General features: G+C 40.5%; 1 protein-coding gene across 1 annotated transcript in view; it reads left to right on the top strand.

Annotated features, from left to right (window-relative positions):
• Window positions 1-26255, top strand: part of GUF1 (GTP binding elongation factor GUF1) — a 32050-nt gene extending 5795 nt beyond the window's left edge. The window contains exons 5-17 of the mRNA XM_075849601.1: window positions 1301-1378; window positions 3383-3466; window positions 4659-4723; window positions 5331-5534; window positions 8148-8287; window positions 11018-11141; window positions 14255-14387; window positions 15078-15221; window positions 17416-17549; window positions 18805-18906; window positions 21825-21944; window positions 23940-23976; window positions 25594-26255. Of these exons, the coding sequence (XP_075705716.1) occupies window positions 1301-1378; window positions 3383-3466; window positions 4659-4723; window positions 5331-5534; window positions 8148-8287; window positions 11018-11141; window positions 14255-14387; window positions 15078-15221; window positions 17416-17549; window positions 18805-18906; window positions 21825-21944; window positions 23940-23976; window positions 25594-25731 (1503 nt within the window). The 3' untranslated portion in view covers window positions 25732-26255. The remainder of the gene's footprint in view (window positions 1-1300; window positions 1379-3382; window positions 3467-4658; window positions 4724-5330; window positions 5535-8147; window positions 8288-11017; window positions 11142-14254; window positions 14388-15077; window positions 15222-17415; window positions 17550-18804; window positions 18907-21824; window positions 21945-23939; window positions 23977-25593) is intronic.
• The last annotated feature ends 1421 nt before the right edge of the window (window positions 26256-27676 follow it).

The raw sequence follows: 27676 nt of genomic DNA, 5'->3' as shown, positions 1-27676 counted from the left end.
ATTGAACATCTATAAAATAATTGCCCCCTTAAACTTAATTTCCTTTGGAAGTAACCACGTTAATCAAATGCTTCCAATAACATGCCATGAGTCTTTTCACATCGCTGTGGAGGAATTTAGGACACTCTACTTTGCAGAATTTCTTTAATTCAATCACATTTAAGGGTTTTCATGAACCACAGCATCTCAATGGGGTTCAAGTCAAGACTTTGACTAGATACTCCAAAACTTTTTTTTTTTTTTTGGAGCCATTCACAGGTGGACTCGACTGATGACCGCACATTCTCCATCAGGATTTTCTGGTGGGGTGCAGAATCCATGGCTCAGTGGTTGGCACTCCTAATGTATAAGCACTGAGGTCTTAGGTTTCATCCAAACAGGATCCCATCTACTTGGATTCTTTCTGTTGTCCCTAGACATGGATTTCCGCAGGGTACTTAATTTTTCCTCTAAAACCTTACTGATGGGATAGAGGACCTGTCAACTCTCCTAAAATATCTGTTTCAGTAAATACTCGAATTTCACATAAAATAAGAATACTTGAGCACCTTCTTAAACTCCATATTAGAACTCCATATTATGCTATGTTATTCCTCCTGGAAATGCAAAAATAAACTGGCAACTAGGCGTTACCGTTATCCCTGTTAGTAGGGTGTGTCTCTACTGTCTTGTGCTATACAATCAGTGCTGATTTAGGGAAACACCCCTTTGACAAGGGGAATGGTAACACCCAGTTGTCAATTTATTCCAGGAGGAATAACAGAGCATCAGCACAACACATACAAAGATTTTCTAATATGTTTCAGAATTGTTATTTAAACACTGATGGAAGTATTTACTAAAACCGACATGTCGGGGTGACGATCCTCTGTAGTTAGTCTCCTGACGCTGGCCCTAGAGATGTGTGATTAGAGAATTTGATTGTGAGCCCCATCGAGGTCTAATATGAAGGATTACAATCTGTGTACAGAGCTGCGCAATATGTTGGCACTATATTAATAACAGAAAATAAATGATATAGTGCATAGAAAATCGGCTATGTTATTCTAAAAGCAATCCTGTAGTAGAAGAGATTAAATCGCAGCAAGTGATGACATGAGTTGCGTTTTGGTTTTTTTCTTCATTTGAATTCTAGGATGGTGAACACTCAAAATGTAAAGCTCCTTTTAAATTATTACTGAATGGCAATAGTTAAATTCACTGGAAGGAAAGTCATTTACCGGTTTACCTGGTTTGATGTTGTAATGCATTTAGATGTGCAATATTTGTAGATGTAATTTTATTTTTTTTCCCCCTTAAGGGTATTCAAGCACAGACTGTGGCAAACTTCTTCCTCGCCTTTGAAGCGCAACTTTCAATTATTCCTGTCATAAACAAGGTAAAGAGCTTACACAGCCGAGCACGCCATCAAACTCGGCCCTCAATCCAGCAGCAGATAAATCAGTAAACAACGGCCGCACTCCAGCCGCTCTACGTAAAGATAACTCAATGAGCGAGCTGCGCAATAAATGAAGACATCGTCAGGTTAAGCAGGATTCTCCCTCCGCTTGTCGCTTTTTTTTTCTTCTTCTCCCCATCTCCAGTCCTGCGCACAGTAAAAGCTCCCCTCCAGTGATCCCCTTAATAACATCTCAATGTGTAAATTCAAGTTTATAATCTAGAATACAAAATGAGTGCTATATACTGCTCATAGATTCAATCATTTGAACGCTGCTGCGCACTCCATTTATTTCAGTATGCGGAAGAAAAAGCGGGCTCCACTGTTTCCATAGCTCCCATAACCACGTACATGGGTTGCCACCTCTCATTTTGCCCTCTGTTTGTGTGCGGTGCCCACCTCACTAGGTAAAACAGGGGTCGGGTGAGCTGGGACCTGCAACATTCACATTTATCCCTGAGTTGGGAATACCCAGAGCACCTCCAGTTATAAACAACTTTGTATAAATCATTACAGCTTGGCAAGTTAATCATCTTTAGCTATTCTCTTATTTACCTTGAATGCGTCCTTTGAAAGTTATATGGCCACAACCCCTGTATCATCCACAGTATTGTGTTGGTAGTTAGAAACGGACCGTAAGTCAGTCATGTGGAATACGTATCTTGCACACTGAGCCGCTGGAGACGTATTCTAGGCAGTTTACAATGATACGGGAGGAGCTTCTTCACGGTAGTGCGCTCCCGCTATCACTGACCTCCCAGTACAGGGGGCGTACTACGTGCAGGTCAGACATTGCTTTTCCTATGTGTAGCGTATTTAATATATATATAATTTGGACTGATTGATTGTGCTGCCAAGCGCGTCCACGTGAAGACACGCTCGGCAGCACGTGAACTAAGGGAACTGCACAGTGTCGATGTCTTCCCTTAGTTGATGTCTCAACCAGAAAGTGATCACCCGTACGAAGAGAGAGCAGAAGATGATATAGCGTTAGAACTCTGACAAGGAAGGTATCATTGTTTTTTATTTTTTTTAGCTTTAAAATATAATTTTGTCGAGGGAACATGCTAGCTAATTCCCGTAATCACCGCAGCTGTGATCTAGCCGTGTGTAGAAGTGTAGTAATGGAATTTGGGAGGAGTGGTAAGTGTAATATTGTAGAAATTGTGACCATGACTGGACTGCAGCCCCGCTCTATTTGTAATATGAAAGACAATGATAACAACTTCTCAATAATTTGGAAAAAGGAAAGGTCTGCAGCACAAATGACTAAGCTTTAAAAGGAAAGCCTTCACAAAGGTACTGTACATGAGGCTCGAAGAGCACTGCAAAGTTTTTATTTTTCACCATAGGCACACTTTAGGGCCCTTGCACATGGCCGTAGCCGTAATCCCGAGCCGTCATTATGGGCACGGCCGCGAACAGTCACCCACATTGGAGGGCCGTGCTCCCATTATATAGTATTTATATATTTTTTGCGGATGTTTTCTACGGCCCGTAAATGTATGGGAGAATGTCCATGGGCAATAGAAATGAATGGATCCGTACTTTGATCAAGATTAGTCGTGTGCATGGAGCCTTAGAATTGTAAGTCTTAGAATGGAATCACACATGCAGTTGTTATAGCAATTGTTGTTGTTTTTTTTGTTTTTTTTTTGTATACAAAAGAGAGGAGACCTAGCAGTCTTTCCTTGATTCTTTCTTTTTAGATCCACTCCTGTGTTTGACTCAAAAAAACTGCTTAAAAAAACTGCATGTGAGATTCCAGCCTTAGGCCAGGATCACACAGGGTACAAAGAGTGGACTAATGCATCCTTTTTTTCTTTTGTGTCCACCCCTGTGTGTCCATATGTAAGTGTGCGGCTGTGCACATGTTCTTTGAGATGTGTAGATAAACATTTAAGAGTGTAGATAAACATTTTGTAATTCTTCTTTTGCTTTTAGATTGATTTAAAGAATGCAGATCCGGAGAGAGTGGAGAAACAAATTGAAAAGATGTTTGATATTCCTGCGAGTGACTGCATCAGGGTGTGTTTGCTTTATACCTTCCTTGTCCACTTTTATGGCTTAATAGAGCACTCATGCTAAAAATTGGGCTGAAGGAGGGGGCAAAGATTTCAAACTGAAAAAGGATATCTATTGGGCTGTAAGTTTGGTCCAGGGTAGTCTTCTAAGCAAAAATGACAAAATATATATGAGGCTGTGTTCACATCTGTTAGGAGCCTCCGTCGCAGATTCCGCCAAAAATCCTGGAAAAAATAGCGCAGCACTGTTTTGTCCGCCAAATGACAGAAACTGGACGAAACCCATTAAGGTCAATGATGCCGCCGTTGTTGTCCATCATGTAATGGATCCATCACTGCCGTCATTTTCGTTGTTTTGCTCCTATGATAGAGCAGTAGAATGGAAATGACCAACATAGATGTGAACAGACTCAGCACCCTGTCCCCCAGCCCTCCGTTCTGTACCTACTTCTAATAAAACATCTGGGGATTCTGATCAGTGTCCTAGGTGAGCTCCCTGTGTTCTCCGAGCCTCAATAATGTGATCTATTATCTGCTCCTTCATGAGAACTGGCAGCCTGTCTGCAGACCCATTCCCTAGACAAAGCAGTAGCAGAGTATATAGGACATTAGAAATAAGATTTTACACTGAAATATCCAGTGAGCAGTCACAGGTCTGAGATTTGTATCCTCATACTTGCCAGAAGATCGGTCAGTGGAAAACCTGCCTCCTCTCTCTATCTCGCACTCTCTTTACAGCTCGGCTCATAGTTGACATTGTTTTTTCAGTGAGTGCAGAGTTTCTGAATAGTTACAAATAGTTTGATAGCCATCTGTGGGGGTTGGGGCATCTTATGCATAGTTAAAGAAACACTTTTATTTAACAAGAATAATAAAATTATAACTATATTCAGCTGTATTATTTATTTTATGCACTGAACAATATATATAGATAGGTCTACGATAGAGATATATTCTATCTATCTATCTATCTATCTATCTATCTATCTATCTATCTATCTATCTATGATGTGGATTGAGGGGGTGGCTTGTATTGCCTGTCACTTTAGCTAATTATCCTAGGAAAACATAATTGTGATGAGCTAAAGCAGCTCTGGAGATTTACATATACACTTACTTGTTAGCAACTTGTTGTTAATTTTGTCTGATTTCTTAATTCTAATCTGTTAAAGAATGGTCTTTTTTTTTTTTATCAGATCTCTGCAAAATTTGGAACAAATGTAGAAAGAGTTCTTCAAGAAGTTGTTAAAAGGCTTCCACCGTGAGTATGGAGTATTTAAAATCTGCATTATTCTGAAAAATTCCATGTTCCTTTCTTTCTAGATTTACTCTGAAAGTGTTCCAGGAGTTGTGATATTCTAGAAACCATGAAGGCAACACCCGGACCTCCTGTGGTTCTATTGAACCAAATTTAGATCACTATAGGAATTTCTATTGGGCTCTTTAGACTATGTTTACATTGGCATGTTTTTATATTGGCAGTTTTGTACGGCACCCAAGTTGTCATGATGCATTTGAATGTTTTTCCTCCATTGAGGTATAATCGGTACATCAGGTTTCTGCTAGGTTTGTGTGTTCCTAACAATAGTTTTGTTAAAAAACAGGATTGGATCCCGCCAGGGGGAAGAAGGAAAACCTATCTCAAATGTGAGCGTGTATTTCTTGGGGCTGTGTATTAGCCATATATTGAGCACAAGCCTCCGGTCCTTCTACTTCCAGAGGGGACAATAGCCGAGTTTGACGTTTTTGAGTGTAGTACTTTTATAATGTCCTATAATATAATTATATTCGGTTAATTATTGGTGCTTCATAGTGAAATATGCTGATTTTTTTTATATTTCTAGGTTTTATTTATTTTTGTGTTTCAGGCCTAAAATTGAAAGGGGCAATCCTCTTAAAGCCCTGCTGTTTGACTCCACATTTGATCACTACAGAGGCGTGATAGCCAGTATTGCACTATTTGGGGGTGACGTGTGCAAAGGCAACAAAATAGTGTCTACTCACTCTGGCAAGTGCTATGAAGTCAATGAGGTTGGCATACTGACCCCTGAGGAAGTACCAGCTGAAAAATTGTAAGTTTTATTAATTTGTTCGTATGGCTAATTTGGCTCTTAATCGGGGGCAGCCTCCAAACCGGGAAATGAGAACAATTTATCATATTTCTGTATGTTAGGGGTGTTCCTGGGCTTGTTGAAGGAACATGTATTTCCCAATACTATAGAATTAGCATGAATATGTTTGCGCAATCCAAGGTTCAGAAAAGCATTTGACCCATTTATTAGGTGAAATACTACATAATGATGTTAGAGTAAAGAATTGGATTAGTCTTGAATGAAAACATGCGGCCACTGCCGTCATATTTCCTTTTTCTGGTTTAGTGTGCTGTTGTACCCAAGCTGTACAGGTGACTGAGGCCTCCTTCGCACACTATTTTTTTCAGCTTTTTTAAGCGCTTGTAAAATCAACGTCAAGCTTATTTTATGGCCTTTTTTACAATCGTTTTTGTGGTGTTTTATAATTTTGTAGGAGTCCTGCAGCCGTTTATTCCCCTCACCCCAATGAAAATACATGGACAAGCCAGCGCGAATGTACATGGGGGAGTCAGGGTTGAGTAACTATGGCCTGACTGCTATCTAAAGTGTATGGGTAGCTTTAATGAATCAGTCAACTGAGCAGTAAGGAAATCCCTGCCTATATATGATCTCTGCCAGATACAGTTGCTGGCCAAGGTCAAGGAGAGTGTCTCATTCTTCATCACCTACCAGATTGTTTCAGTGAGAAAGTAGAAACGATGCAGCCTCCCAAACTTCAGGGGCGCACTAAGAGAGTTGTCTAGTTTAGACAACCATTTTTCAAAGCCCTAATAGGGCATGCTAGGGTTACTGCAGGAGTATTGCTTTGGAGGACCCAGTTCAATGGGCGCAGTGTAATGCTTTGTTGGCCAAAAACTGTCCGCCAGGTTCCCTCACAAATAATTGCTGATAGCAGAGGGTCCCAGCAATGAACCCCACCCATGATCAGCTTATTTTCAAGGGACCAATCTAAGGTCCACCGTAAATCTTTATTAAAGGGATTTAACCTGTTTCTAGCTTTTATTTTCATTCTCGGCTTACTGCCTACTTTGTAGAGAAATACGTTTTATTAAGTTTATGCTAATGAGCATTTAGGTGCCATGAGGGCATGACCATTTCACCTAAATGCTCTTACGTCGCTCCCCAGTTCAACCCTCCCTGCCTCCCTTCTTACATTGATTGACAGGGACCAGGCAGCATAATCAGCGCGTTCATGCCTGGCCCCGTACTATCTGTAACGCGTGCGCGTCCCTGCTCTTTACTCGGCGTATGCGCAGTACGATCTTTCTGCTTGATGTTCTAATTGTCTCTACTGCGCATACGCCGAATAAAGAGAAGGGACGCTGCGCATGCGCAGTACTGCCGATTAGAACGTCAAGTAGAAAGATCTACTGCGCATACGCCGAGTAAAGAGCATGGACACGTGTGTGTTAGACGGTACGGGGCCAGGCATGAACGCGCCGATTACGCTGCCTGGTCCCTGTCCATCAATGTAAGAAGGGAGGGAGGGGGGTTGAACTGGGGAGCAACGTATGAGCATTTAGGTGCAACGGTGACTCCCTCGTTGCACCTAAATGCTCATTAGCATAAACTTAATAAAACATATTTCTCTACAAAGTAGGCAGTAAGCATAGAATGAAAATAAACGCTAGAACAGGTTAGTCTCCTCTACAATACCCTGGTACTAGTTTAATGCGGACATTCTGGTGCCAGACTCCCATTAATACGTCTGTGGTTTAAAGTCCATTTGCCTGATCACAGAGTCACTTTTAGCAGTCCTTTGTTTGAGAGTTTTTATATCAACGTTTTATACTGTAGATTTGCCCAAATTTATTTTAAGGCCACTAGATGGAGCTCCAATAATGCTGTTCCTGTCGATGTCGCTTATAAGAATACATTTGCTTCTGTTAATGTCTACATTTAGTTAAAATTCTGAATTACTATGAATGCAAATTCTCTGAACACATTATACCCAACATATCTGTCAGAGCTCAAAGTGCAGTATTAAAAGGGTAGTCCATTTTCACAGAACAAAGCTTACTCATTGTGTAGTGAAAAGTTCTGCAATTTCATTTTATACAAAGGGTTCGAATATTTAATAGATTTAAAAATCTCTGCTTGCTGACAATCAATGGGAGCCAGGGAGGGAAATCTGTCCTGGTCATGTGATGGAGTCACAGGCGTACAGCTTATTATATTTCTCCCTTGTAATGAATGAGCTGTCCACCTGTCACATCACATGACCGGGAAAGCTTGTCAGCCTCTAGAAGTAAGCAAGATAGGTTTCCATTCAGTGACAGTGAGCAGCTATAAAAAGCATGAGAAATTGAAATGTGAAGTATATTAGAATACAAGGAATAAGCTTTATCTGGATTAGGAATATCCATTTAAGTGCCCGTTTTTGCATTGCCTATCTAGTACAAGAATCATAGGGCAGAGTATATCTCAGAATGGGCCCCATTTCCTACTGAGAGAGTATGTACTACATTTTTATTCAAGTTTATGTCCACCCTGGACCCGATATAGTATGTACGCCACTGACATTGAACACATGATTTTTATTTTATTACCTGCACTGATTGCTCTTTATATGTTATATTTATTATTTCCAAGATATGCTGGACAAGTCGGTTACCTCATCGCCGGAATGAAAGATGTACAGGAAGCACAAATAGGAGACACTCTACATTTACTAAAGCAGCCTGTGGAGCCTCTGACTGGGTTCAAGCCTGCAAAGCCAATGGTATTTGCAGGTGAGTAGAATTACCACTATCCTAATTATTTAATAGCAATTAGCTGAAAGATCCAGCAATAACACTGCAGGTAAACGTATTATATATTCTTAAAGGAACGTTCCAACTAAACTTATAGGGTCAGTTCACACATGGCGTAAATACTGAAGATTTTCTGCAACTGTTTTTGTTAATGAAATCAGTATGTGAGACTAGACATGGACCGCACAACCACTTGTAATGCATTGATCTATAGCGGCTAGGCAAAAATGTATAAACATGAACGAGGTTCTTTGTTAACGTGTTGATCAAATTGTATAAGCCCACTTGCCACTGCACGGCGACTTCTCAAAAAGTGGGTCTCTACTCTACTAGCTGCAGCACCACGTGGCGGTCACTGCCACTGCCACACCACTCCTGCAGAGGGAGCAACCCAGAGGCCCAAAAGCACCGATGCTGTCAGGCCATGCCAAGCCTCCTTGGCTCTGAGCCACATCCCGCCACAAGTGCAGGTGCGCATGGTAAGGTGAGCTTGTTCAATCTGTTCACATGATGTGGTACTGTGTGGTTGTGTATGTTGCGTGGGCTCTTGGGCCCCTAGGCTGCTCCTTCTGCAGGAGTGGTGCTGCAGTGGCAGCGACCGCCATGCGGTGCTGCAATCAGTAGAGTAGGGACCCACTTTTTGGGAGGTCGCCGTGAAGTGGCAAGTGGGTTCATACAATTTGATCAAAATGTTAACAAAGAACCTCGTTCATGTTTATACATTATTGCCTAGCAGCTATAGATCAATCTATTACAAGTGGATGCTCGGTCCATGTCTAGTCTCACATACTGATATGATTTTGTTAATGAAAATCGGCAGTGTAATACAGTAGCAGCAGAGTGGATGAGATTTGAACAAATCCCATCCACACGCTGCATAAATGATAAGCGGAAAAAACGCTAAGAAAGTGACCTGCGGTGCGTTTTTTTAATCCACAGCATGTCAATTGTATTTGCTTAATTGCTGCTTTTATGTTGCGGGTTTTCCCCATTTAATTTAATGGGGAGGTAAAATCTGGAACAAATAGTAGATGTTGCGATTTTTGTGACGAAAAATCTGCGATTCCCACCGCAAAAATCGCAACTCAGAAAAAAAAAACAATCCTGAAAACAATTCAGAATTCTGTGCTTCTTTGTCTAGGCCGGCCTCCTGGAATGACGTTTCATCCCATGTGACCGTGACCGCTGCAGCCAATCACAGGCTGCAGCGGTCACATCGGATGAAACGTCATCCCAGGAGGCCGTCCTGCAGGATGGCAGAGGGACCGGTCATTGTGGCTACATAAGTATGGAACTTTTTTTGTGTGAGTTTTCCACAGCGGAAATTCTGGGTGAAAAACTGCACCACAATTTTGTGCGGATTTTCGACCAGAATTCTCTGTGGCGCCCAGGCTGTGTGCTTTCATGCAGCGTATCCGCCCTGTGGGAACTTCGCCTTACACTGCCCAGAGCAGGGCCTGAGGGGCGGTGCACAACTTTTTGAAAGACACCCAAACAGAAGTCATACAACACCCCTGAGCCCCTGCACTAGGCATGACACACTGTATCCGATTTACCTAAAGTTATGGTGCACTAAAGATACAGCTATAGAATAAAATTTCTGATTCTGCTAAACTCCTTTGTGTGTTGCAGCAGCACATCTTGGTACTCATTAGGTCTGTGTATTAGGTCAGTCTAGTAATCTTAATATTGGAAGGGAACACACGTTGAACCTGCTTTTGAAAACCGGACTTGATAGCTTGCAATAAAGAAATGATCTAAAAGGGAACCTGTCATGACAAATATGCAGTCCGATCTGCAGGCAGCATGTTATGGAGCAGGAGAAGCTGAGCAGATTGATGTGTAGTTGTGTGGGAAAATATTCAGGATAAATTGTAAATGTATTCATTTAAATTCCTGTTAACTCTGGGCTTAAGAGTCGGCAGTCCTACTTAGTTATTGGCAGCTATTTCTGTATTCACAATCCTACAGGGAGGGAGGTCAATCAATGGTTGATCCCGCCCACTGGACTCTTTAGCCCACAGTGATCAGGGATTTCCTGAATCTTTTTTCACAAATCTATATATCAATCTGCTCCGCTCCCCCTGTTCTATAACATTCTGCCTGCAGATAGGACATCATGCTCAACGTGACAGGTTCCCTTTTTATCACTAAAAATCTACGAAAATATGTAAAAAAAAAATGTGATGTGAGATGTCAAGATATTTGCCGATTTGCTCCACTTAGAGATGTGCCTCAGGGTGCACAATCTTTCTATTTTATTATAACATTTTCTGCCAGACTGTGCCTGACCATCTCATTTACTGAAATGAATGGAAATATTAGGAAAAGGAGTTTGCATAGCTAAAGTGAGAGGAAACCGGTTTATTCCGCAGCCGCCTTTATCACGCCATAGACCTAGTTTATTTTACAGGAAAGTTTGGAGAGATGTAAGGAAGAAATCGCACTTTAAACAAAAACTAGTAGGCTCACAGCTGTGACACGCTGACAAGGTTTTTGCCACATTGTCAGGAATATAGGGAGTGCTGAAGTAAGGGGATTGATACCGCCATGCAATGATGATAAATAATGCATGAAATGTCTCTTTTGATTTGGTCTTTGAAGTTTTGTTTTTCTTGTAGCTGAGTGACGCTCTCTGATACTTCTTTGCATAAGAAAAGTCTAAACAATTAAGATTACTGGTTTCTCAACTTTTTTTTTTTCTTCTAGGAATGTTTCCAGTTGACCAATCAGAGTACAACAATTTGAAGAGCGCACTGGAAAAGCTGACCTTGAATGATTCTAGCGTGTCTGTTAGTCGGGACAGCAGTGCAGCACTGGGTGCTGGCTGGAGGTAAGTCTACTATTGCCATTGTCTAAATTTATTCGTTGTTTGTTTTGTTTGTTTTTTATGTATTCGATTTTAACTACTTCCCGCTGTGTGTCGTGTATATACAGCTTAGGCAGCATAGCCCTAATGCACATTCTTGTAGATTTATAGCTCTGTTATCAAGCGAGCGCGGCAGTTGTGCCCACATGTGATTTACCAATGCAGGCTATTTAGTTTCTAAAATGCCACAATAAATAGGGATTACAGAATCTAAGGCCGACCATACACATTAGATGCATGTCGGCTATTCCTGCTGATTTTGGCGGTACCAGCCGACCATCTAATGTGTATGGTGGCGTCCCGGCTTGCATTTCAACATGCCCGATCCTGTTGTATGCAAATAGATAATCCGCTACCAGAGGAGTCTGGGAGCAGTTTTCTCACGTCTCCCTGTTGAAAACACATGCACGCTCGGCCAAGCTGAGTGTGCATGTGTATGGGGGAGTGTGGAAGAATAGCTGTCGGCCGAACGATCGTTCAGTTGACCGCTATCTCAAGTGTATGGCCAGCTTTAGAAGGAATGGGACTTTCCTTTTGTCTTTGCCATTAGCCCCAGCATTGTGATCGTCTGGACTACATTGGGCTTTACATTGACAGCCCGGGGCCTAACATAGGCACCCAGAGCTGTCCTGTGATAATGCCTGTTAGGGCATTTTATATATGCACAGGCAATAATGCTTTGAAGTACACCGGTATTCCAATGCATTCTAGTAAAAAATAAAAAAAGAATAATCAAAAGTAAAAGTCCCATAGTAGGACAAAAAAAGTGTCATCGAACATATATGTATTTGGTATCCCTAAAGTCTTAATGGTGTAATTGCACTTTTTTCACCTACAATGACTTTTTTTTATAGAAATTAAACACTACATTTAGACCTCATACAGCTTTGTCAACGACATTTTTTTCTTTTAATTTATGGTTTTTGAAACGCAGTGAGGCAAAAACTAAAAATTTTCTGTGTTCTTATAGGCCAACATTGGCTGGGTCCTTGAAGGGAATGAGCGTAGGGAATACGATGAGGACCCGTGACGCGGGTTGCGAGCTTGCGTATTTTGGCCAAAATATCAACTAATGCCTCCATGTTTATCATGGATATTTATAGTTTATTATGGATATCTCTTCAGGATGCAGCCAGGCCTTGTAATGTTGGGGGAGTGCAGTGTGTCAGTACTTTGTGTGGTACACTTAGAAGGTGCTAGGCAGCCCGTCTGATCTAATAGTATGGGTGTAACTAACAGGCTGTATGCCAGCATGTAACCATGTGACTGGCATACTTATAGAAACTATATCTGTGTGCAATGATAATACAAAGCAGCCACCCCCCTCGAGAATAGTAGGTGTGCGAGTGGATGTTCTTTAGTATTTTGCACCTGAGCATTCTCCCTTTTATGTAGCATTTGTGGCTTGTCTGCATCCTGTTGGGAACCAGTGTTTGTACCTGCCCTTGTATGAGTAAGTACGGCCTTTTTCAGTGATTTTGTGACTTGTTCTTAAAGGGAACCTGTCACGTTGAACATGCAGTCCAATCTGCAGGCAGCATGTTAAAGAGCAGGAGAAGCTTGGCAGATGGACAAATAGTTTTCTGTCAAAAGTTTCAGTATGATTGATAATTTTATTGATCTGCTTTTTCTATGCTTAGTAGTCCAGAGGTCTGTCCTATTCAGTGACTGGCCGCTATCTCTCTATGCAGACTTGTACAGGGAAGGCTGTCAATCATTTAGTTGGACCGCCCACTGAACTTCTAAGCATTGAAAGAGCAGAGATTTAGGTCAATAAAATTACAAGTTCTACTGAATCTTTCCCAACAAAACTTTCTATTAATCTGCTTAGCTCCCCTTGTCTAACATTCTGCCCACAGATTGGAATGCATGTTTAACGTTACAGGTTTCGTTTAAAGGTTAATCTGTAATTACTCAACAAAAAACAACTTGAATAGCCATTACATCAAAATAAAAGAACAATCATCAGTAAATATATGCCTTTTTATTTCATTTTCTATAAATAATTCTACCCAGTCTTGTCTTTTTTTAAAAATCTGTTTCTGGTATTGCTGGATGACCGCCATTACAGTAGGAGGTGGCATAGGTGGGGCTTCAGGGAATGCTTTGTTGAGAATGTGATGTGTGGCTCACATTTCCATTAATTTTATATATAAATACATTTTCATAAATGAATGGTGGGGGACTCAAATTTTTGGATTGTAAACTGACAGGTCAAATTCTGGCAACTTTAAAATGCGTTCAATTAGTGGGAGCTTATATATATATATATATATATATATATATCTCTACCTACAACCTAACCCTATACAGTCTATAGGCTTGCTAAAGGGTCCACAGTAAGGAGCTGAAATGTTGCATGGAGGGTAATAAAGTAACCAATTTTTTCACTCTACCGACAGAGTGCTTCCTGTTTTTGCTGTGTATATACGGGACGCCTGTGCATCATGCCAATAATCCCATTCATTGAGGTGGTATAATAGAGAGCATGTTGTTTTAGCTTCATTTAGCTGCATTTTACAGTTGAGTTCGCACATAATAATGCTGCAGTACCAACAGATTTCACAGCTGAAGGTCTCCACATCTCCACCGTCGCTCACTTCTGTTTTATAAAGAAGGAAGCCCTCGTAGCTCAATTCATGGACTGTTGTATGGATAAGCGTACAAACCTATATAGAATCCCTCACAAAATCACCATATGGCTACCTACATCTAAAAACGACAACTAGAAAAATATATAGCAAAAAACATCTTTATTACATTAATCCAGTAATCCAAAACCATATTTCCTAATTCTGTATGGGTACGTATAGAGCACAAGAAACCCCTGCAGTCTGTACTTTGTAAGATGGACAACATGTCCCAGGGGGATGTCTTCTAAAAACATTGTGTTAATTATTACTTCGTCTCATTGGATCCCCCTCTCTGGATACCTGATCAATGGACACCAAGGGGGTTGATACAGAAGTTCTCCAAACCCGTCTCTATTACATTGGTGGAGCAATAACCCCCTTAATAAAACTTCTATATTTCTCAGTATAGTGGTTACAAAATAACCAATAATAATGTTTCCGCAGGTTGGGCTTTCTAGGACTTTTGCACCTGGAGGTTTTTAACCAGCGACTGGAGCAGGAATACAATGCATCAGTCATAATGACATCCCCTACAGTCCCATACAAAGCGGTGCTCTCTTCTCAAAAAATGATTAAGGTATTTCCAAGTGTATGGTCTTTTTCACATGATGTCTTATGATCTGTCCGGTAAGGACTCATACACATAGAACTTTGCATTATTATTCCATAATACAGTGTGCAATACAGAACCTTATTGTACGACACAGGGTTCCGTATGGGATGCGGTATTGCAAACCGCGTTTTCCTCTGCAAGCACTGACAATTTTTCTAGAGGGACAACTGATGCGTTCTGCATAAAAAAAACCTCTGCATACCACTTTATGTTAATACAGCGATATACATGGCCACACTGAACTATATACCACCAAATGTGGGATCTATGATATGAATTCCAAATATAGTTATGGGTGTGAGACTGAGAATATAGGCGCTTTGTTACACAACACAGAAATTATATTTAATTTAGCAATATTCAATATCTTAACATTTGGTCCACATTAGGGATGTCCTAAAGTAACATTAAGAAAATAAATTCTTATGGACCGTTACAATTTAATGTAATTGTAGCTCCACTATATCCATGTTGGGCAATTCAATAACAACATGAGGGGCTGCGGGAAATTCCCAGCAGGCACGTCAACTGTCTTATACAGCTTGCCATAAATGGCTGTCTTATAGGTGAGTGGGGATGAACTTTTTGTATGTTTTTACTTGGTTAACATGGTCAGTTTATGGTTAATTCATGTTGACTATGCATTTTTCATAGGAGTATGGAGAAGAAGAGATTACCATTGTAAATCCATCTGAATTTCCTGATAAATCTGTAGTGAATAAATATCTTGAACCTATGATATTGGGCACAATTATTTCACCAGATGAATATCTTGGAAAGATCATGTCTCTGTGTCAGGTCAGTAACAACCGTTATTTGAAAGTATCGCTATTTCTTTCTTCTTCTCCTCCCGGGCCCTTTAATTTAACATGGAAAAAACGGAATTCATCATCTTTCCCTCATCTCACTCAACCTCCTTATCAGAACTATTAATCACAGTTATTGGCTCGACATTCTCTCCAGTCTCACTCAGGACTACCTTCGATTATGCCCTCTCTTTTAAACCTCACTTTCAAGTCCTTACCCCTTTCTGCTGCCTCCACCTCAAAAAGATTTGTTGAATCTGCTCATTCCTCAAACTCGAGTCAACAAAAATTCTAGTACTATACTTGCCCTCATTATCTCCTGCCTAGACTACTGCAACATCCTTCTCTGTATCCTCGCATCTAACACTCATGCACCCCTACAATCTGCCCTCAACTCTACTGCCAGGTTAATCTACCTCTTCCCTTGTTTCACCTCTCTCACTCTTGCCCCAATCCCTTTACAGGCTACTCATTATCCAGCGAATTCAGTTCAAAACATTAACAATGACATACAAGACCATCCACAACCTTTCCCCTCCATACATCTCTGAGCTAATCTCCCGATACCACTCCGCACGTAATCTCTGTTCCTCACAAGACCTTCTATGCTCTCCTCGTCTGCTCCTCACATTATTGTCTCCAAGAATTTTCCCGGGCATCCCCCATACTTTGGAAATGAATACCCCCAACTCATCAGACTTTCTAAATCAAAACCTTCCAAAAACAACCTGGAGAACCAACCTGCAATAACCCTGGCACCACTAGGCTACCATGAGCTTGTGCCCTCACCTACTGTCTCCTTCCTTCGTAGAGTGTAAGCCTTTGCAGGCAAGGTCCTCTCTCATGCTATACCGGTTTGTCATTATTAAAGTCATGTTTTTTGTACTTGGTTTTTGCTGTCTCATGTCATGTACTTAACCCTCTTTCATATGTACAGCACCTTGGAATTATTGACGCTTTAAAATTAATAATAATATGGTCACAAATATTTGGGACAGGCTTCTAGAGTGGAGTCAAACTATTGGTAAATCACATCATAAAGAGTAATTGTATAACTTCTATTAATTTAGATGGAGAGTTTTCAGTACAAGATACTTCCTTCAGAAAGTGAGCTACAGAAAACAGGAAAGGTCTGCATATTGTGTGGTAGATGAAGCAAAACTAATGCATGGGAAAAGTGGAGGAGTGGCCCATAGCAACGAATCCGGTTTCTTCTTTCCTTTTCCAAAGCTGGACTCTTAGAGGTTGCTATGGGCCACTGTTCCACCTTTCACTTGCACCAGTTTTGCTAAATCTCCATTGTGTTCTCATGATGCCCTGATGCTTGTAACCATCTATTTTCATTATGTGGTCAAATGCCGACTCTATTCACACCAGCGCTGCCTTCCATTTTATCAGGCTTCCGTTTCCTTTTGACATCAAGAATTGCGTAGTCTGCCTCACTGTTCTTGCTGATGGACCAATTATAAGTCAATGGGATCTATCGTGATTGGTTTAAAAAGAGATTTGTCGTAGCCATTGTGGTTTCATTAAGAACAAAAGCCATGACTCTAAGGGGCTGTACACATTACGTTTTTTGTTTTAGTGTGTAATTCAGGAAACCTTCCAACTTAAAAGCTAAATGTGTCCATAATGCTCCATTGTTAAACGGAGGCCAAAAGATTGCCCTTTTGGCCTCCGTCTGGCTTGTATACTTCAGTATAGAGCAAGAAAAAAAAAAAAAGAATACAAAAGTAATCCCGAAAAGTAAAAAAAATAAAAAAAAAATATTTTTTTATTTTTAACATGGTAGCCTAGGGGTTGACAGATGTCAATGTATTTAACCAGTCAAAGGCATCTGTTAAACAGATACGTCCTGAGCTTTTAATTAGGTATTTGTTTAATGGATGCCATTATAGCCTATAGGTGACATATGCCTTTAACGGATGCCCAACAGTGCAATCTGTCACACATAAGCTATAATGGTAGCCATTTAATGGATATATCATGAAAAGGGTCATGGGAGTTCATGACGTATCAGTTAAATGAATACCATTACAGTTTATGGCTGACTGATTACACCATTAGGAGTTTTTCCCGGCGTATATGTCAAAAGTAGGCCAAAAAACGTGATGTGAATAGCCTTTAATCTAACCAGAGTCTAAATGAAATGTACAATCAACCCAATTTTTTATTTTTTTTCACAGACCCGTCGAGCAGAGCAGACGAGTTTTCTCTACATAGATGAGCACAGGATTATGATGAAATATTTGTTCCCTTTGAATGAAGTTGTGGTGGATTTTTATGACCATTTAAAATCCTTATCTTCTGGATATGCAAGGCAAGTCCTACACACACTTATTGTTTCAATACTCCAATGTTCTAAAGGAAAACTTGCCAACATATCGTTATTAAAATCTGCAGGAAAAGTTGAAAAACTTTTCTTCACTAATCTTAAGTTAGGTTTGCTTTATATATTTTTCACTCCTGTCTAACACTGAAGTTGCACTAAGTTTCAGGCTGCCATCTTCATCACTTTTATTCATTTATCCTAGTCTCAGACTTTTCTCATGTGGGGGTCTCCCTCCCAGTATTACATGCTGGATGTGAGGTCTGTATGTCCAGGATACTGCCGCCTTCACTAGCTTTGATGTATCAGCACAGCTTCCTTGTTTGCACCTACAGGCCTCTTCTCCCTTGTGCTGACAGGCACTGATGCTGAACTGTCTGATTCCCCCCCCCCCCCCTGCACAGTCTACCGTTGATCTTTTTTTCTCTATATAATCCTACACGGCCTGTGATTCAGCCCCTTCCCCTGCAAACTTGCAAACTGCCTTGTGTGTGCTTGCCTCCCTTTCTACATGCCCACTTTTTTGTCAGGGCTGCTGTCCATCTTCCTTTAGTGTTAGCAGTAGGTGGGTGGACTAGGTTGTACACCGTAGATCCGAGCGTGAAGAGGGGAAACAGCCAAGTACACAGGCTGTCCGTATCGGAGTGTAAATAGGGAAGAAAGCAGAGTGGTAATCACATAGGCTATGAATGTAGAGAAAACCGTACAGAAATGAAGCTGTGATAATACAGCAGCATCCTGGAAACACAGAACTGACATCCAGTAATTATTACTGGAAGGGGCACATCCACAGGAGAAGTTTGGTACTAGTAGCAGGTTTAAAATGCATATCAGGGGGTCTGAAAATGAATGGAGATTGCAGCCTGAAACAAGCCGAACACGCATGTTTATAAGGAGGTTGGGGAGATAGTTGTAGGCTGAACAATTCATTTTATGTGTATGGCCAACTTCAAACTTGGAAACTGCAGCTGAAAAAGGGCGGGGGGGAGAGGTGGCTAGTCATTGTTTCTATACTGTATGTTTAGTCCATAAGGCTGCTTTATGGGTGGAAAATTTAACAAATCTTGATATATAGATCTTTTAATGTGTAAAGATATAAAAAGTTATTTCCTTTCCACAGTCCTCTGCTGTCTCTTTGCATTCTCTCTATGTTGAGCTATTAGAGAAAATAATATTTGATCTGTATAAGTAACTTATATTTACAATTAATGAAATTATTAAAATGTTTTTCTTATTATTTATATAGTTTTGATTATGAAGATGCAGGATACCAGCCGGCCGATCTGGTGAAAATGGATATTTTATTGAATGGTCGTCCAGTGGAAGAATTAGTGACTATTGCACATAGGTATGTGTTGTGCACAATAAAACCTGATGAAATAACTAGCATACAGTATTCTAAAAGAAAATGGGAAAAATCATATGAGAAAAATGTACCGTATTTTTCGGATTATAAGACGCAGTTTTTAGCAAGAATAAATCTTGTTAAAAAATCCCTGTGTCTAACAGTCAAGGGACCCGGCATCGCCGGGCGCCATGACCGCTTTATTACTTAACCCCTTCCCGACCCATGACGTGCCAGCACATCATGGAGTGGGGGTAATGATGTATGGAGCGGGCTCATGCACTGAGCATGCTCCATACACTGCAGGTGTCCGCTTCTGACACGCTGCTCTAACGGCCAGGATTTTCACTGTTCCTGGCAGTTTAAAGGGCTTGTGCCATAAAACACATGTATCCCCTATCCACAGGATAGGGCATACATGTGTGATCGATAAGGAGAACGGGGACCGAAAGTTACCAAGAGCGCTGCATGAGAAGCTGTGACTTCCGCGTTCTGTGTCTGGGAGCTTCACAGAGATCAATGGGATTCTTCTGCGCATGCGCGAGCAGCTCTCCATTGATCTCTATGGAGCTGCGGAACAGGTAAGCCAGACACAGAACCCGGAAGTCCAGGCTTCTCATGTAGCACTTTTGGGTGACTTTCGGTCCCCTGTTCTCCTTATCGCTGGGGGTCCCAGTGGTCAGACTCCTAGAGATCTCACATGTAGCCCCTATCCTGTGGATAGGGGCTACATGTGTTTTATAGCAAACCCTTTTCACTAGTTAAATGCGGCGGCCAATAGCGACCGCGGCGTTTTATAGGGGTTTTTCTATGAAGGACATTTATGATATATCCTTTGGATATGTCATAAATGTCAGATAGATGCAGGTCCCATGCTGCTTCCGTAACTGCCATTCACTACTATGGGCGTTAGTTTTGGGCGAGTTATGCTGTTTCAGTAACTCCACATGTAACCAAGTGGCCGCTGGTTCAAGTCCCCTAGGGGAACTAATAAAATATGTAAAAAAAAATTAAAAGTTTAAAAAAAATAAAACCTTTTCCCATTTTTCCCCAAGCACAATGTAAAAAATAGAATAATTTGGTATCGCTGCGTCCATAAAAGTCCCATCTATTACAATATGCAATTATTTAACTCGCATGGTGAGTTTAAAAATGTAAAACATCAAAATAGTTTTTTGGTCACCTTAGCGCTTAGGCTGGGTTCACACGACCACATTAACGTCCGTAATGGACGGACGTATTTCGGCCGGAAGTCCCGGACCGAACTCAGTGCAGGGAGGCGGGCTCCTAGCATCATAGTTATGTACGATGCTAGGAGTCCCTGCCTCTCTGCAGGACAACTGTCCCGTACTGTAATCATGTTTTCAGTACGGGACAGTAGTTCCACGGAGAGGCACGGACGTTAATGTGCTCGTGTGAACCCAGCCTAAAACTGAAATAAAAAAGTGATCAAAAAAATCGTATGTACCAAAAAATGGTGCCAATAAAACTACAGCTCGTCCCGCAAAAAATAGCCCTCACACCGCTCAGTCGATGAAAAAAATATAAAAAAAATTTGGGCTCTCAGAATGTGGTGAAACAGAATAAATTATTTTGTAAGAAATATTTTTTTCCCCTATTTTCTGTGGTTTAAAACCTGGGTGCGTCTTATGGTCAGGTGCGTCTTATAGTCCGAAAAACACCGGTAATTAGTGACTAGAGTACAATATCCAGATAAAATGTGATGATGACCGGTTGGGATTACACTTGATGTGTGCTCTCTATCATTGCTGGTTTACAGATGCCAACCTACCAACAAGCGTGTTTTCCAGTGGACAGCAAGCACATTCATAAGAAAAATAAATCAATATAACAATATTGCGCTATTTCTAACAAACCTCTGCCCCCCCCCCTCCCCAAAAAAAAAATTGCTTACACTAATTCCTTAAACTTGCCAAAGTATTTATTCATAATTTTAGATGCTTCATCCTACTTTAAGGATAGGTTCACACATGCCAGTAGTAGTGCATGCTATAAATAAAGGGATTTTCCCATCATTAAATGTTATGGCTTATGATCGGTGGTGGTCCGACATCTGTGCCCGAGGTCCCTTTGTTTTCTCCTGCACAGCAGTGTTCTCGGCCAAGCGAATGGGACGGTGTTGCAGGTCCCTGCACAGCAGGTGGCCAGGAGTATAGCCGTGTAGAGAAACAGAGAAGGAGCTGCAGCACCTTCATTCTAAGGATCGGTGGGCGTTCTAGAAGGTGGACACCCACCAATCAGTAAGTAATGGCATATTCTAGCAATGACTATGATGGGAAAATGCTTTTCTAACCTTAGACTGAACCAATGCTGGTAGAAAATTGATCCCCATCAGTCTGCTCTTGCGTCATTAGCTGTGCCTTCTCAATGTCGCCTTTAAGCAAAAAATTTGCTATAGTCTATGAAGTCAACATTTTTGGTAGAAGGTTTTATTTTACAATCTATAGTCTTATTGTTCCTCAAACAGCAGCTCAGGCTCCTTTAATGTTATTTGCATTTGTAAACTTGTATTTTATTCCACATATAGTGTGAGTCAGTTGCGTAAGATCAACATAGTACGGTTCTCACATGGGTTGTCACACAGGTTTCCTATAGTAATGAATTGTAAATCTACTTACTTATGCTGTGATACTTCCCATGTCTCTGCTCAGCCAAGCAGAATTGCCATTTAGGAGTCTGGGAGCGCTGTGTGACAACATCTTGCATGGGGAATTTCCTTTTTTATTAGAACTGCAGGTTGAATTTCATCAGAGTACTGGATGTATAAACCACAATTAATAAGACACGATGTGATCCCTGGGTATAAGACACGATGTGATCCCTGGGTATAAGACACGATGTGATCCCTGGGTATAAGACACGATGTGATCCCGGGGTTTAATGAACACGTTTTAATTTAGGGAAAAAGCGTATGAGGTCGGTAAAGCAATATGTGAACGGTTACGAGACTCCATACCAAGACAGCTGTTTGAGATAGCAGTTCAGGCCTCCATCGGTAGCCGGATCATTGCAAGAGAAACGTAAGTATTACTGAAGAACAATGAATTTGTCTGATATGTTCTTTGATGGTGTGCATGCAGTTAATAAAATAGATTTATGCCAAAGAACCTGGATAATCGACATGTTTGTTCTCATCCCAAAAAATGTAAATTAAGTAGAACTGTATGACCGAGAAAATATATATATCTCTTAGCAGCGTGTTTGACGCTGCGATCACTTAGTATAAGTTTCCGCAGCGGCCAGATGTTACAATGCAGTGAATGGGATTAGATGAAATCCCATTCATACAGTGCAGTTGAAAACGGACTGGTTTTCAGGGAACGCGGCAGTTTTTCAAGCATGGTCTATTTATTAGTCGTGGTTTTATCTTTGTTTTGCCGAATATGTTGTTATTGACTTCAATGTAAAAACTGCAACTGGGATTTTATGTGCGGTACCGCTATCTGTGCTGGCCTTACGTTGGATGGCGCTCTGTGCAGTACCTCTTTGTTAGTGCCCCCTCCACCATATGGTATACTGTCATAAAGTGTACAAGTAACAATACCTTATACTGACTAATTATCAGCGTCATAACACTTCTTACACCATAACCATACAATTGTCTGTTGTTATACAGTGCTACCACACTAATATACTGTACAGTGCCTAGCTGTGCCACCCAATGCCTAAGTAAATACCTCCATACAGTGCCCAAATAATACCAACATGCAGTAACCAAATAACCGCTCCATACATAATGTAATACTAATAGACAATGTCTAAATAATACGGCTATACAATTAATATGTTTTGTGGTGGTCACAAGCCCTGGACCAGGTGATTGGTAGCACTTCTGCAGGGACAACTGATGTAGCTGGTGCGACCGCACGGGTCACACACCCCTAGGGGTGGCCATGTCTGCAATGTAGTATTCATAAAACCAATTTTAGGAAAGTTTTTCTAGAACTGTCGCTTTTTAAAAAGCTGCAAACACCATTGTGGAAAAGCTGCAAGCATTGTCGCACCATTTTTTTGCTTTATCATGCTTGTTTTCTGTATACGCAATTCAACAAGTTACAGAATGGTGCTACAGTGTACAACTACGAATACAATTTTGAGTTCTAAGATGCCTGAGTAACAAGTGAAAGGGCCACTTCAACAAGAAACACAAGTCATGGATAAGCCATATACAGTGTTTTGCGAAAGTATTCACCCCTTGGTGTTTTTCTTGTATTGCTACATTACAACATGGAATTAAGATGGATTCTAAATTAAATTTTATGTAATGGGACTGACAAAATAGTCCAAATTTTTACAGTGGAATGAAAAGTTGAGTGCATATATGTACAGTATTCACCTCCTTTGCTATGAAGCCCCTTAATAAAGTCTGGTCAAACCAATTTACTTCAGAAGTCCCATAAATAGATGAATAAGGTCCCTGTGTGCAATCAAAGTGTCACATGACCTGTCACATGATGTCAGTATAAATTCACCTGTTCTGAAAGACCATAGAGCTCTCCAAACAGGTCAGAGACAAAGATCTGGAGAAGTATAGAAAAATATTCAGGCTTTGAACATCCCACGGAGCACTGTCTATGCCATGTTTACACACAGCAGTACATTTTGGCTTTGAAAATGACCCGAAACAGCATAACATCAAATTTGCGCATATTTCTTTCCATAGGGATTTGTAAAACTCAATTCAAATGCATTGTATTTACATTATTGCATTTTTTATTTATTTATACGGAATAAAATCGGCAACATCAAACCCACCACGTGTGAACATCAGTCTTGCAAAAGTCATGGCAAGAGATGGGAACATGTAACACGGACAACCCCTAAGGACAATGCAATAGCTTCCATTTGTGGTTGTTCCCTTTAAGATCACTCAATGACTGAATTGAATATTAAGTCCTCACACAAGACCGCAACTCAGGGGCTTATATTTCCAGGTCATAACCTAAGTCATTGGGTTACACTGTACTAGTATAATTTTCTATGAGTACTTTTATATTATGCCTCTTCTTTTTCAGAATTAAAGCCTTCAGAAAGAATGTCTTGGCAAAATGTGTATGTATTTTAAATATTTTATTTGTATAGAGTATTTTTAGTGTCTTGATGATATCTGAACATTTTTTTTTATTTTTATGCCCGTGCTAGAATTGCCATTTTTTACTCCAATTTACTGCTCAGTCGGAAGATTAAGCAACGTCTCTGAGGATATAAAATATTAAAACATTGTGTGGCAGGATTGTAGAATACATTAACTTGTCAGACATCTTCTCTACTTAAAGAAACTTTTGCATTTAACACCTTTGTTTTTGGTGAATTCTATTAGATGCCAAATAAAAATGCATGTATTTTTAACAAATTAACCTTTCTTTCAATAGAGCTAAAGGAAAAACTTGATTCTGATAAGTATAAGGCTCTGTTTGCACGGCGTATACTTCTGGCGGAGGCCTGTGACTAATGCCATACAGTGGCATCTGTCACCCATAGGGTTTCTTTGTTTATAAAGCAGAAAACAAAAAAACTATGTGTAATGAGTTATACATTTCTTTGCATTGGCCCTCTGTATGGGGAAGCAAAATCTGCTGCGCTTTCCTATACAATTGAAACAACCGTATGCCGACGCATACTGGCTTCTGAAGAAGACCAAAGGGACACCGTTAAATGGGGAAGTATGTTTACTCCTGGTGTATACTGTAGAGCGCAAACGCTGTGTGCACTTAGCCTTTATGGAACATTTTAGAAAAGTGTTTATAACACAAATGTGCTTTCTATTCTTTAGTTCAAGCACATGTCCTGCCAAATTAGCCCAGGGATGGGAGCCATCTTCCCTAACCGCTTCATGGGTGGAGCATCCCTGCCCTGTTCTCTCCCAGGCCTCTGTGTGAATTATTGCCTGTGACCACAACTAGAATGGGGACTCTGTGGTCACTCAGACAGGAAGTGAGTTCATCTGTCATCCTCCTGTGGTCACATGATTATCATTTGGAGCAGAAGGGGTAGTTACATAGGAAAATAACTGTTTATTATGTTACCTGGCATGTTGTTTTGCCACTGGACTTAGTCTCTACGTTTTTGGTTTTTTTTGGGAGACCAATCAACCCAACTTTTCACTCAATAGTCATACAGACGTCTTCGAGGTGTTACCATAGTGGACAACTGTTCTAGCCACAATCTTGACCGAATTGGCTGTTATAGGCTAAATCAAACATCACTCACTATCAATATCTAAGCTTTGTGTTTACATTTTTTTCCATTCTTGCTGCATTTTAAAAGCAAGGACAAGAAATGGCGCATGATGGTATTAATATTCTTTGGTTTATTCGATAATTTTAGTGCATACCTAGAGCATCCGGCAAAAGGAGTGTATTGGTAGTTTCAATATTAGACACACTAGTAGCTGGATGAAATCCTAGTATCGGGATAAGATCCTTTATTATTATGCTTGTTGATTCCAGTAATTAAAAGATGTTTAGTTCTTTTTATATCTCCGTTCTGTCTTCATTTTACTACTACTACATCCTGCGATGGGGTATTTCAGAGCTCAACCACCCATGAAGAACTGTGTAACTGACGCCTCCTTACCTTTTCTACTTTACAACTTTTAGAATAGAAGGTTCATGTTCCAGGTCTTTATACAGACTATTTAATATCTTTCTTTTGTTCGTGTTTTGGCAGTATGGTGGTGATATCACAAGGAAGATGAAGCTGCTGAAAAGACAAGCCGAAGGCAAGAAAAAAATGAGGAAAATCGGCAACGTGGAAGTGCCTAAAGACGCATTCATTAGAGTATTAAAAAGACAGCTGGACAAGTGACTTCATAGGAGTATAAAGTCCCTTCGCCACCATATGAATGAACACTATTGTCAGTGGTGATATGGCCGTAGAAGATCAGATTATTTTTTTTTCTGTGATAGCTTGCGTTAATACATCAATTTGGGAGATTTGTGCTAAGAAACCCAAAGCCTCCTGCTGGTCCCTGCCCAAAAAAAACCCTGCTCTTGAGGGGTGTTAAAATGGTGTTTAACAAATACAAACTATTTTAATAACAATTTGGAGCTGGAAATATTTATTGATCTGTATTTTCACCTATACAGCAGCATCCACTTCTGTAGTGTATATATGTAATGAAATTATATTGTTAATACATTTGTTAAAATTAAATGTTTATATAAAAAAAATATTGAAACAGTGTTGAGTATGTATGTGATGTATAGGGAGAAATAAAAATTGTCCCATTTTTTTTTTTTACCTATTTTGAAAAAAAAATACAAAATGGTGTTCAAGAGTGACGATTCTATTTTTAAGGGTTATGTACGGGTTTTAAATTATTTTTTTTTTTAAATAAAACTGCATCAGTGTGATTTGTGCAACTTTCTAATTACTTTATACTAAAAATTATTTTTACTTTTTCAGATACAGCTGCTTTGTATGTTGTATACAGAGCAGCTGTATCTAGCGCTAAAACCTGTATCAGTAAGGTCAGCGGCACTAACTGGTTCAGTGATGGCAGGTCATACATGAGTGACACGCAGGACCCACTAGTTATCGATCACATCTAAGTTCTGAACATCGCCTTTAAGGCTGCTTTCAGATGGATATAATGAGATCCCGCAGTACCTGGACCTCCCACGGTTAAACTGAACCCAACATAGAACCTGCATTATAGCCATCTGAATATGGTCTTAGGCCCCGTGTGCACTTTCATAACAGGTGCCATATGCATGGAGCTATTTTTCCTTAGATTAACAAAATGTAAAAAAATTCTAGGAGATAAAAGCTCTGTACGTACACCATGTGATGGAGCTTGCCACGTTTTGGATGAAAGCTGACGTATGGAGGTACAGTGGGGGCCCCCTGCACTTAAATGGGAGCCCTATTATGGCTTTCTCCAAAACGGAGCCATAATATGAAACAAATGTGCATAAAAACCTGACTAATCTCCTGCAACCTAGGACGTGCAATAACTGCACTTTTTCTGGTCCGCATTTTAGGCTTGTAATGTCTGGGAGACACTTCCTTTATAGCAAATCGTGTATTGATTATATATATAAAAGTGCATACACTCCTGCCTTCCTTAAGCAGAATTCCCACTTATTGGTTTCCTGGAATTCTGAGGTGTTGTAGTGGTCACAAGGTGTAAGTCTACCTGTGAAAAGAAAAAAAACAACTTGATCCTCTTTAGCTAGACTCACCTTAAAAAAAAAAAAAAATTATAGTAATTCCAGGCACACTGATTAAAATAGTTTCAGTTCCTCAATATACTCCGTCAGGGGTGTCACACTCAATGTAGAAAATAGCTCATGTATTTATTATATCAGCACTTATCTGAAGCTCCTCTGAGTCCTTTTCATACTGGAAACTTCCACTGCCTGTGGGCGGGCCAGCTTGCTTGTATACTTGTTTCTACGGCTGTGTTCACATCACCGTTGCCCTTCCGTTGAGGGGTTCCGTCTGAGGTTTCCGGCGGGTTAACCCCTCAACAGAAAGACAAGCTGAAATGGTGACTCAAACGTTGCTAAAGTTTTCAGTTTGTAACAGGGGTCCTGTTGTTTTTACGGAATCAATAGTGCAGTCGACTATACTATTTATTCCGCCAAAACAACGGAACCCTGTCACAACGGTGACAAACTGAAAACTTTAGCAACGTTTGAGTCACCATTGAGATTAATGGTGAGGGAAACGGAAGCTAAGGTTTCAGTTTGCCTTTCCGTTGAGGGGTTAACCCGACGGAACCAATCAACGGAAGGGCAACGCTGAT

The sequence above is a fragment of the Rhinoderma darwinii genome, chromosome 1 (assembly GCF_050947455.1).
Source record: "Rhinoderma darwinii isolate aRhiDar2 chromosome 1, aRhiDar2.hap1, whole genome shotgun sequence".
NCBI classification, from domain to species: domain Eukaryota; kingdom Metazoa; phylum Chordata; class Amphibia; order Anura; family Rhinodermatidae; genus Rhinoderma; species Rhinoderma darwinii.
The sequence above is the reverse complement of the archived record's forward strand: the minus strand, read 5'-3'. Positions and strand labels throughout refer to the sequence as shown.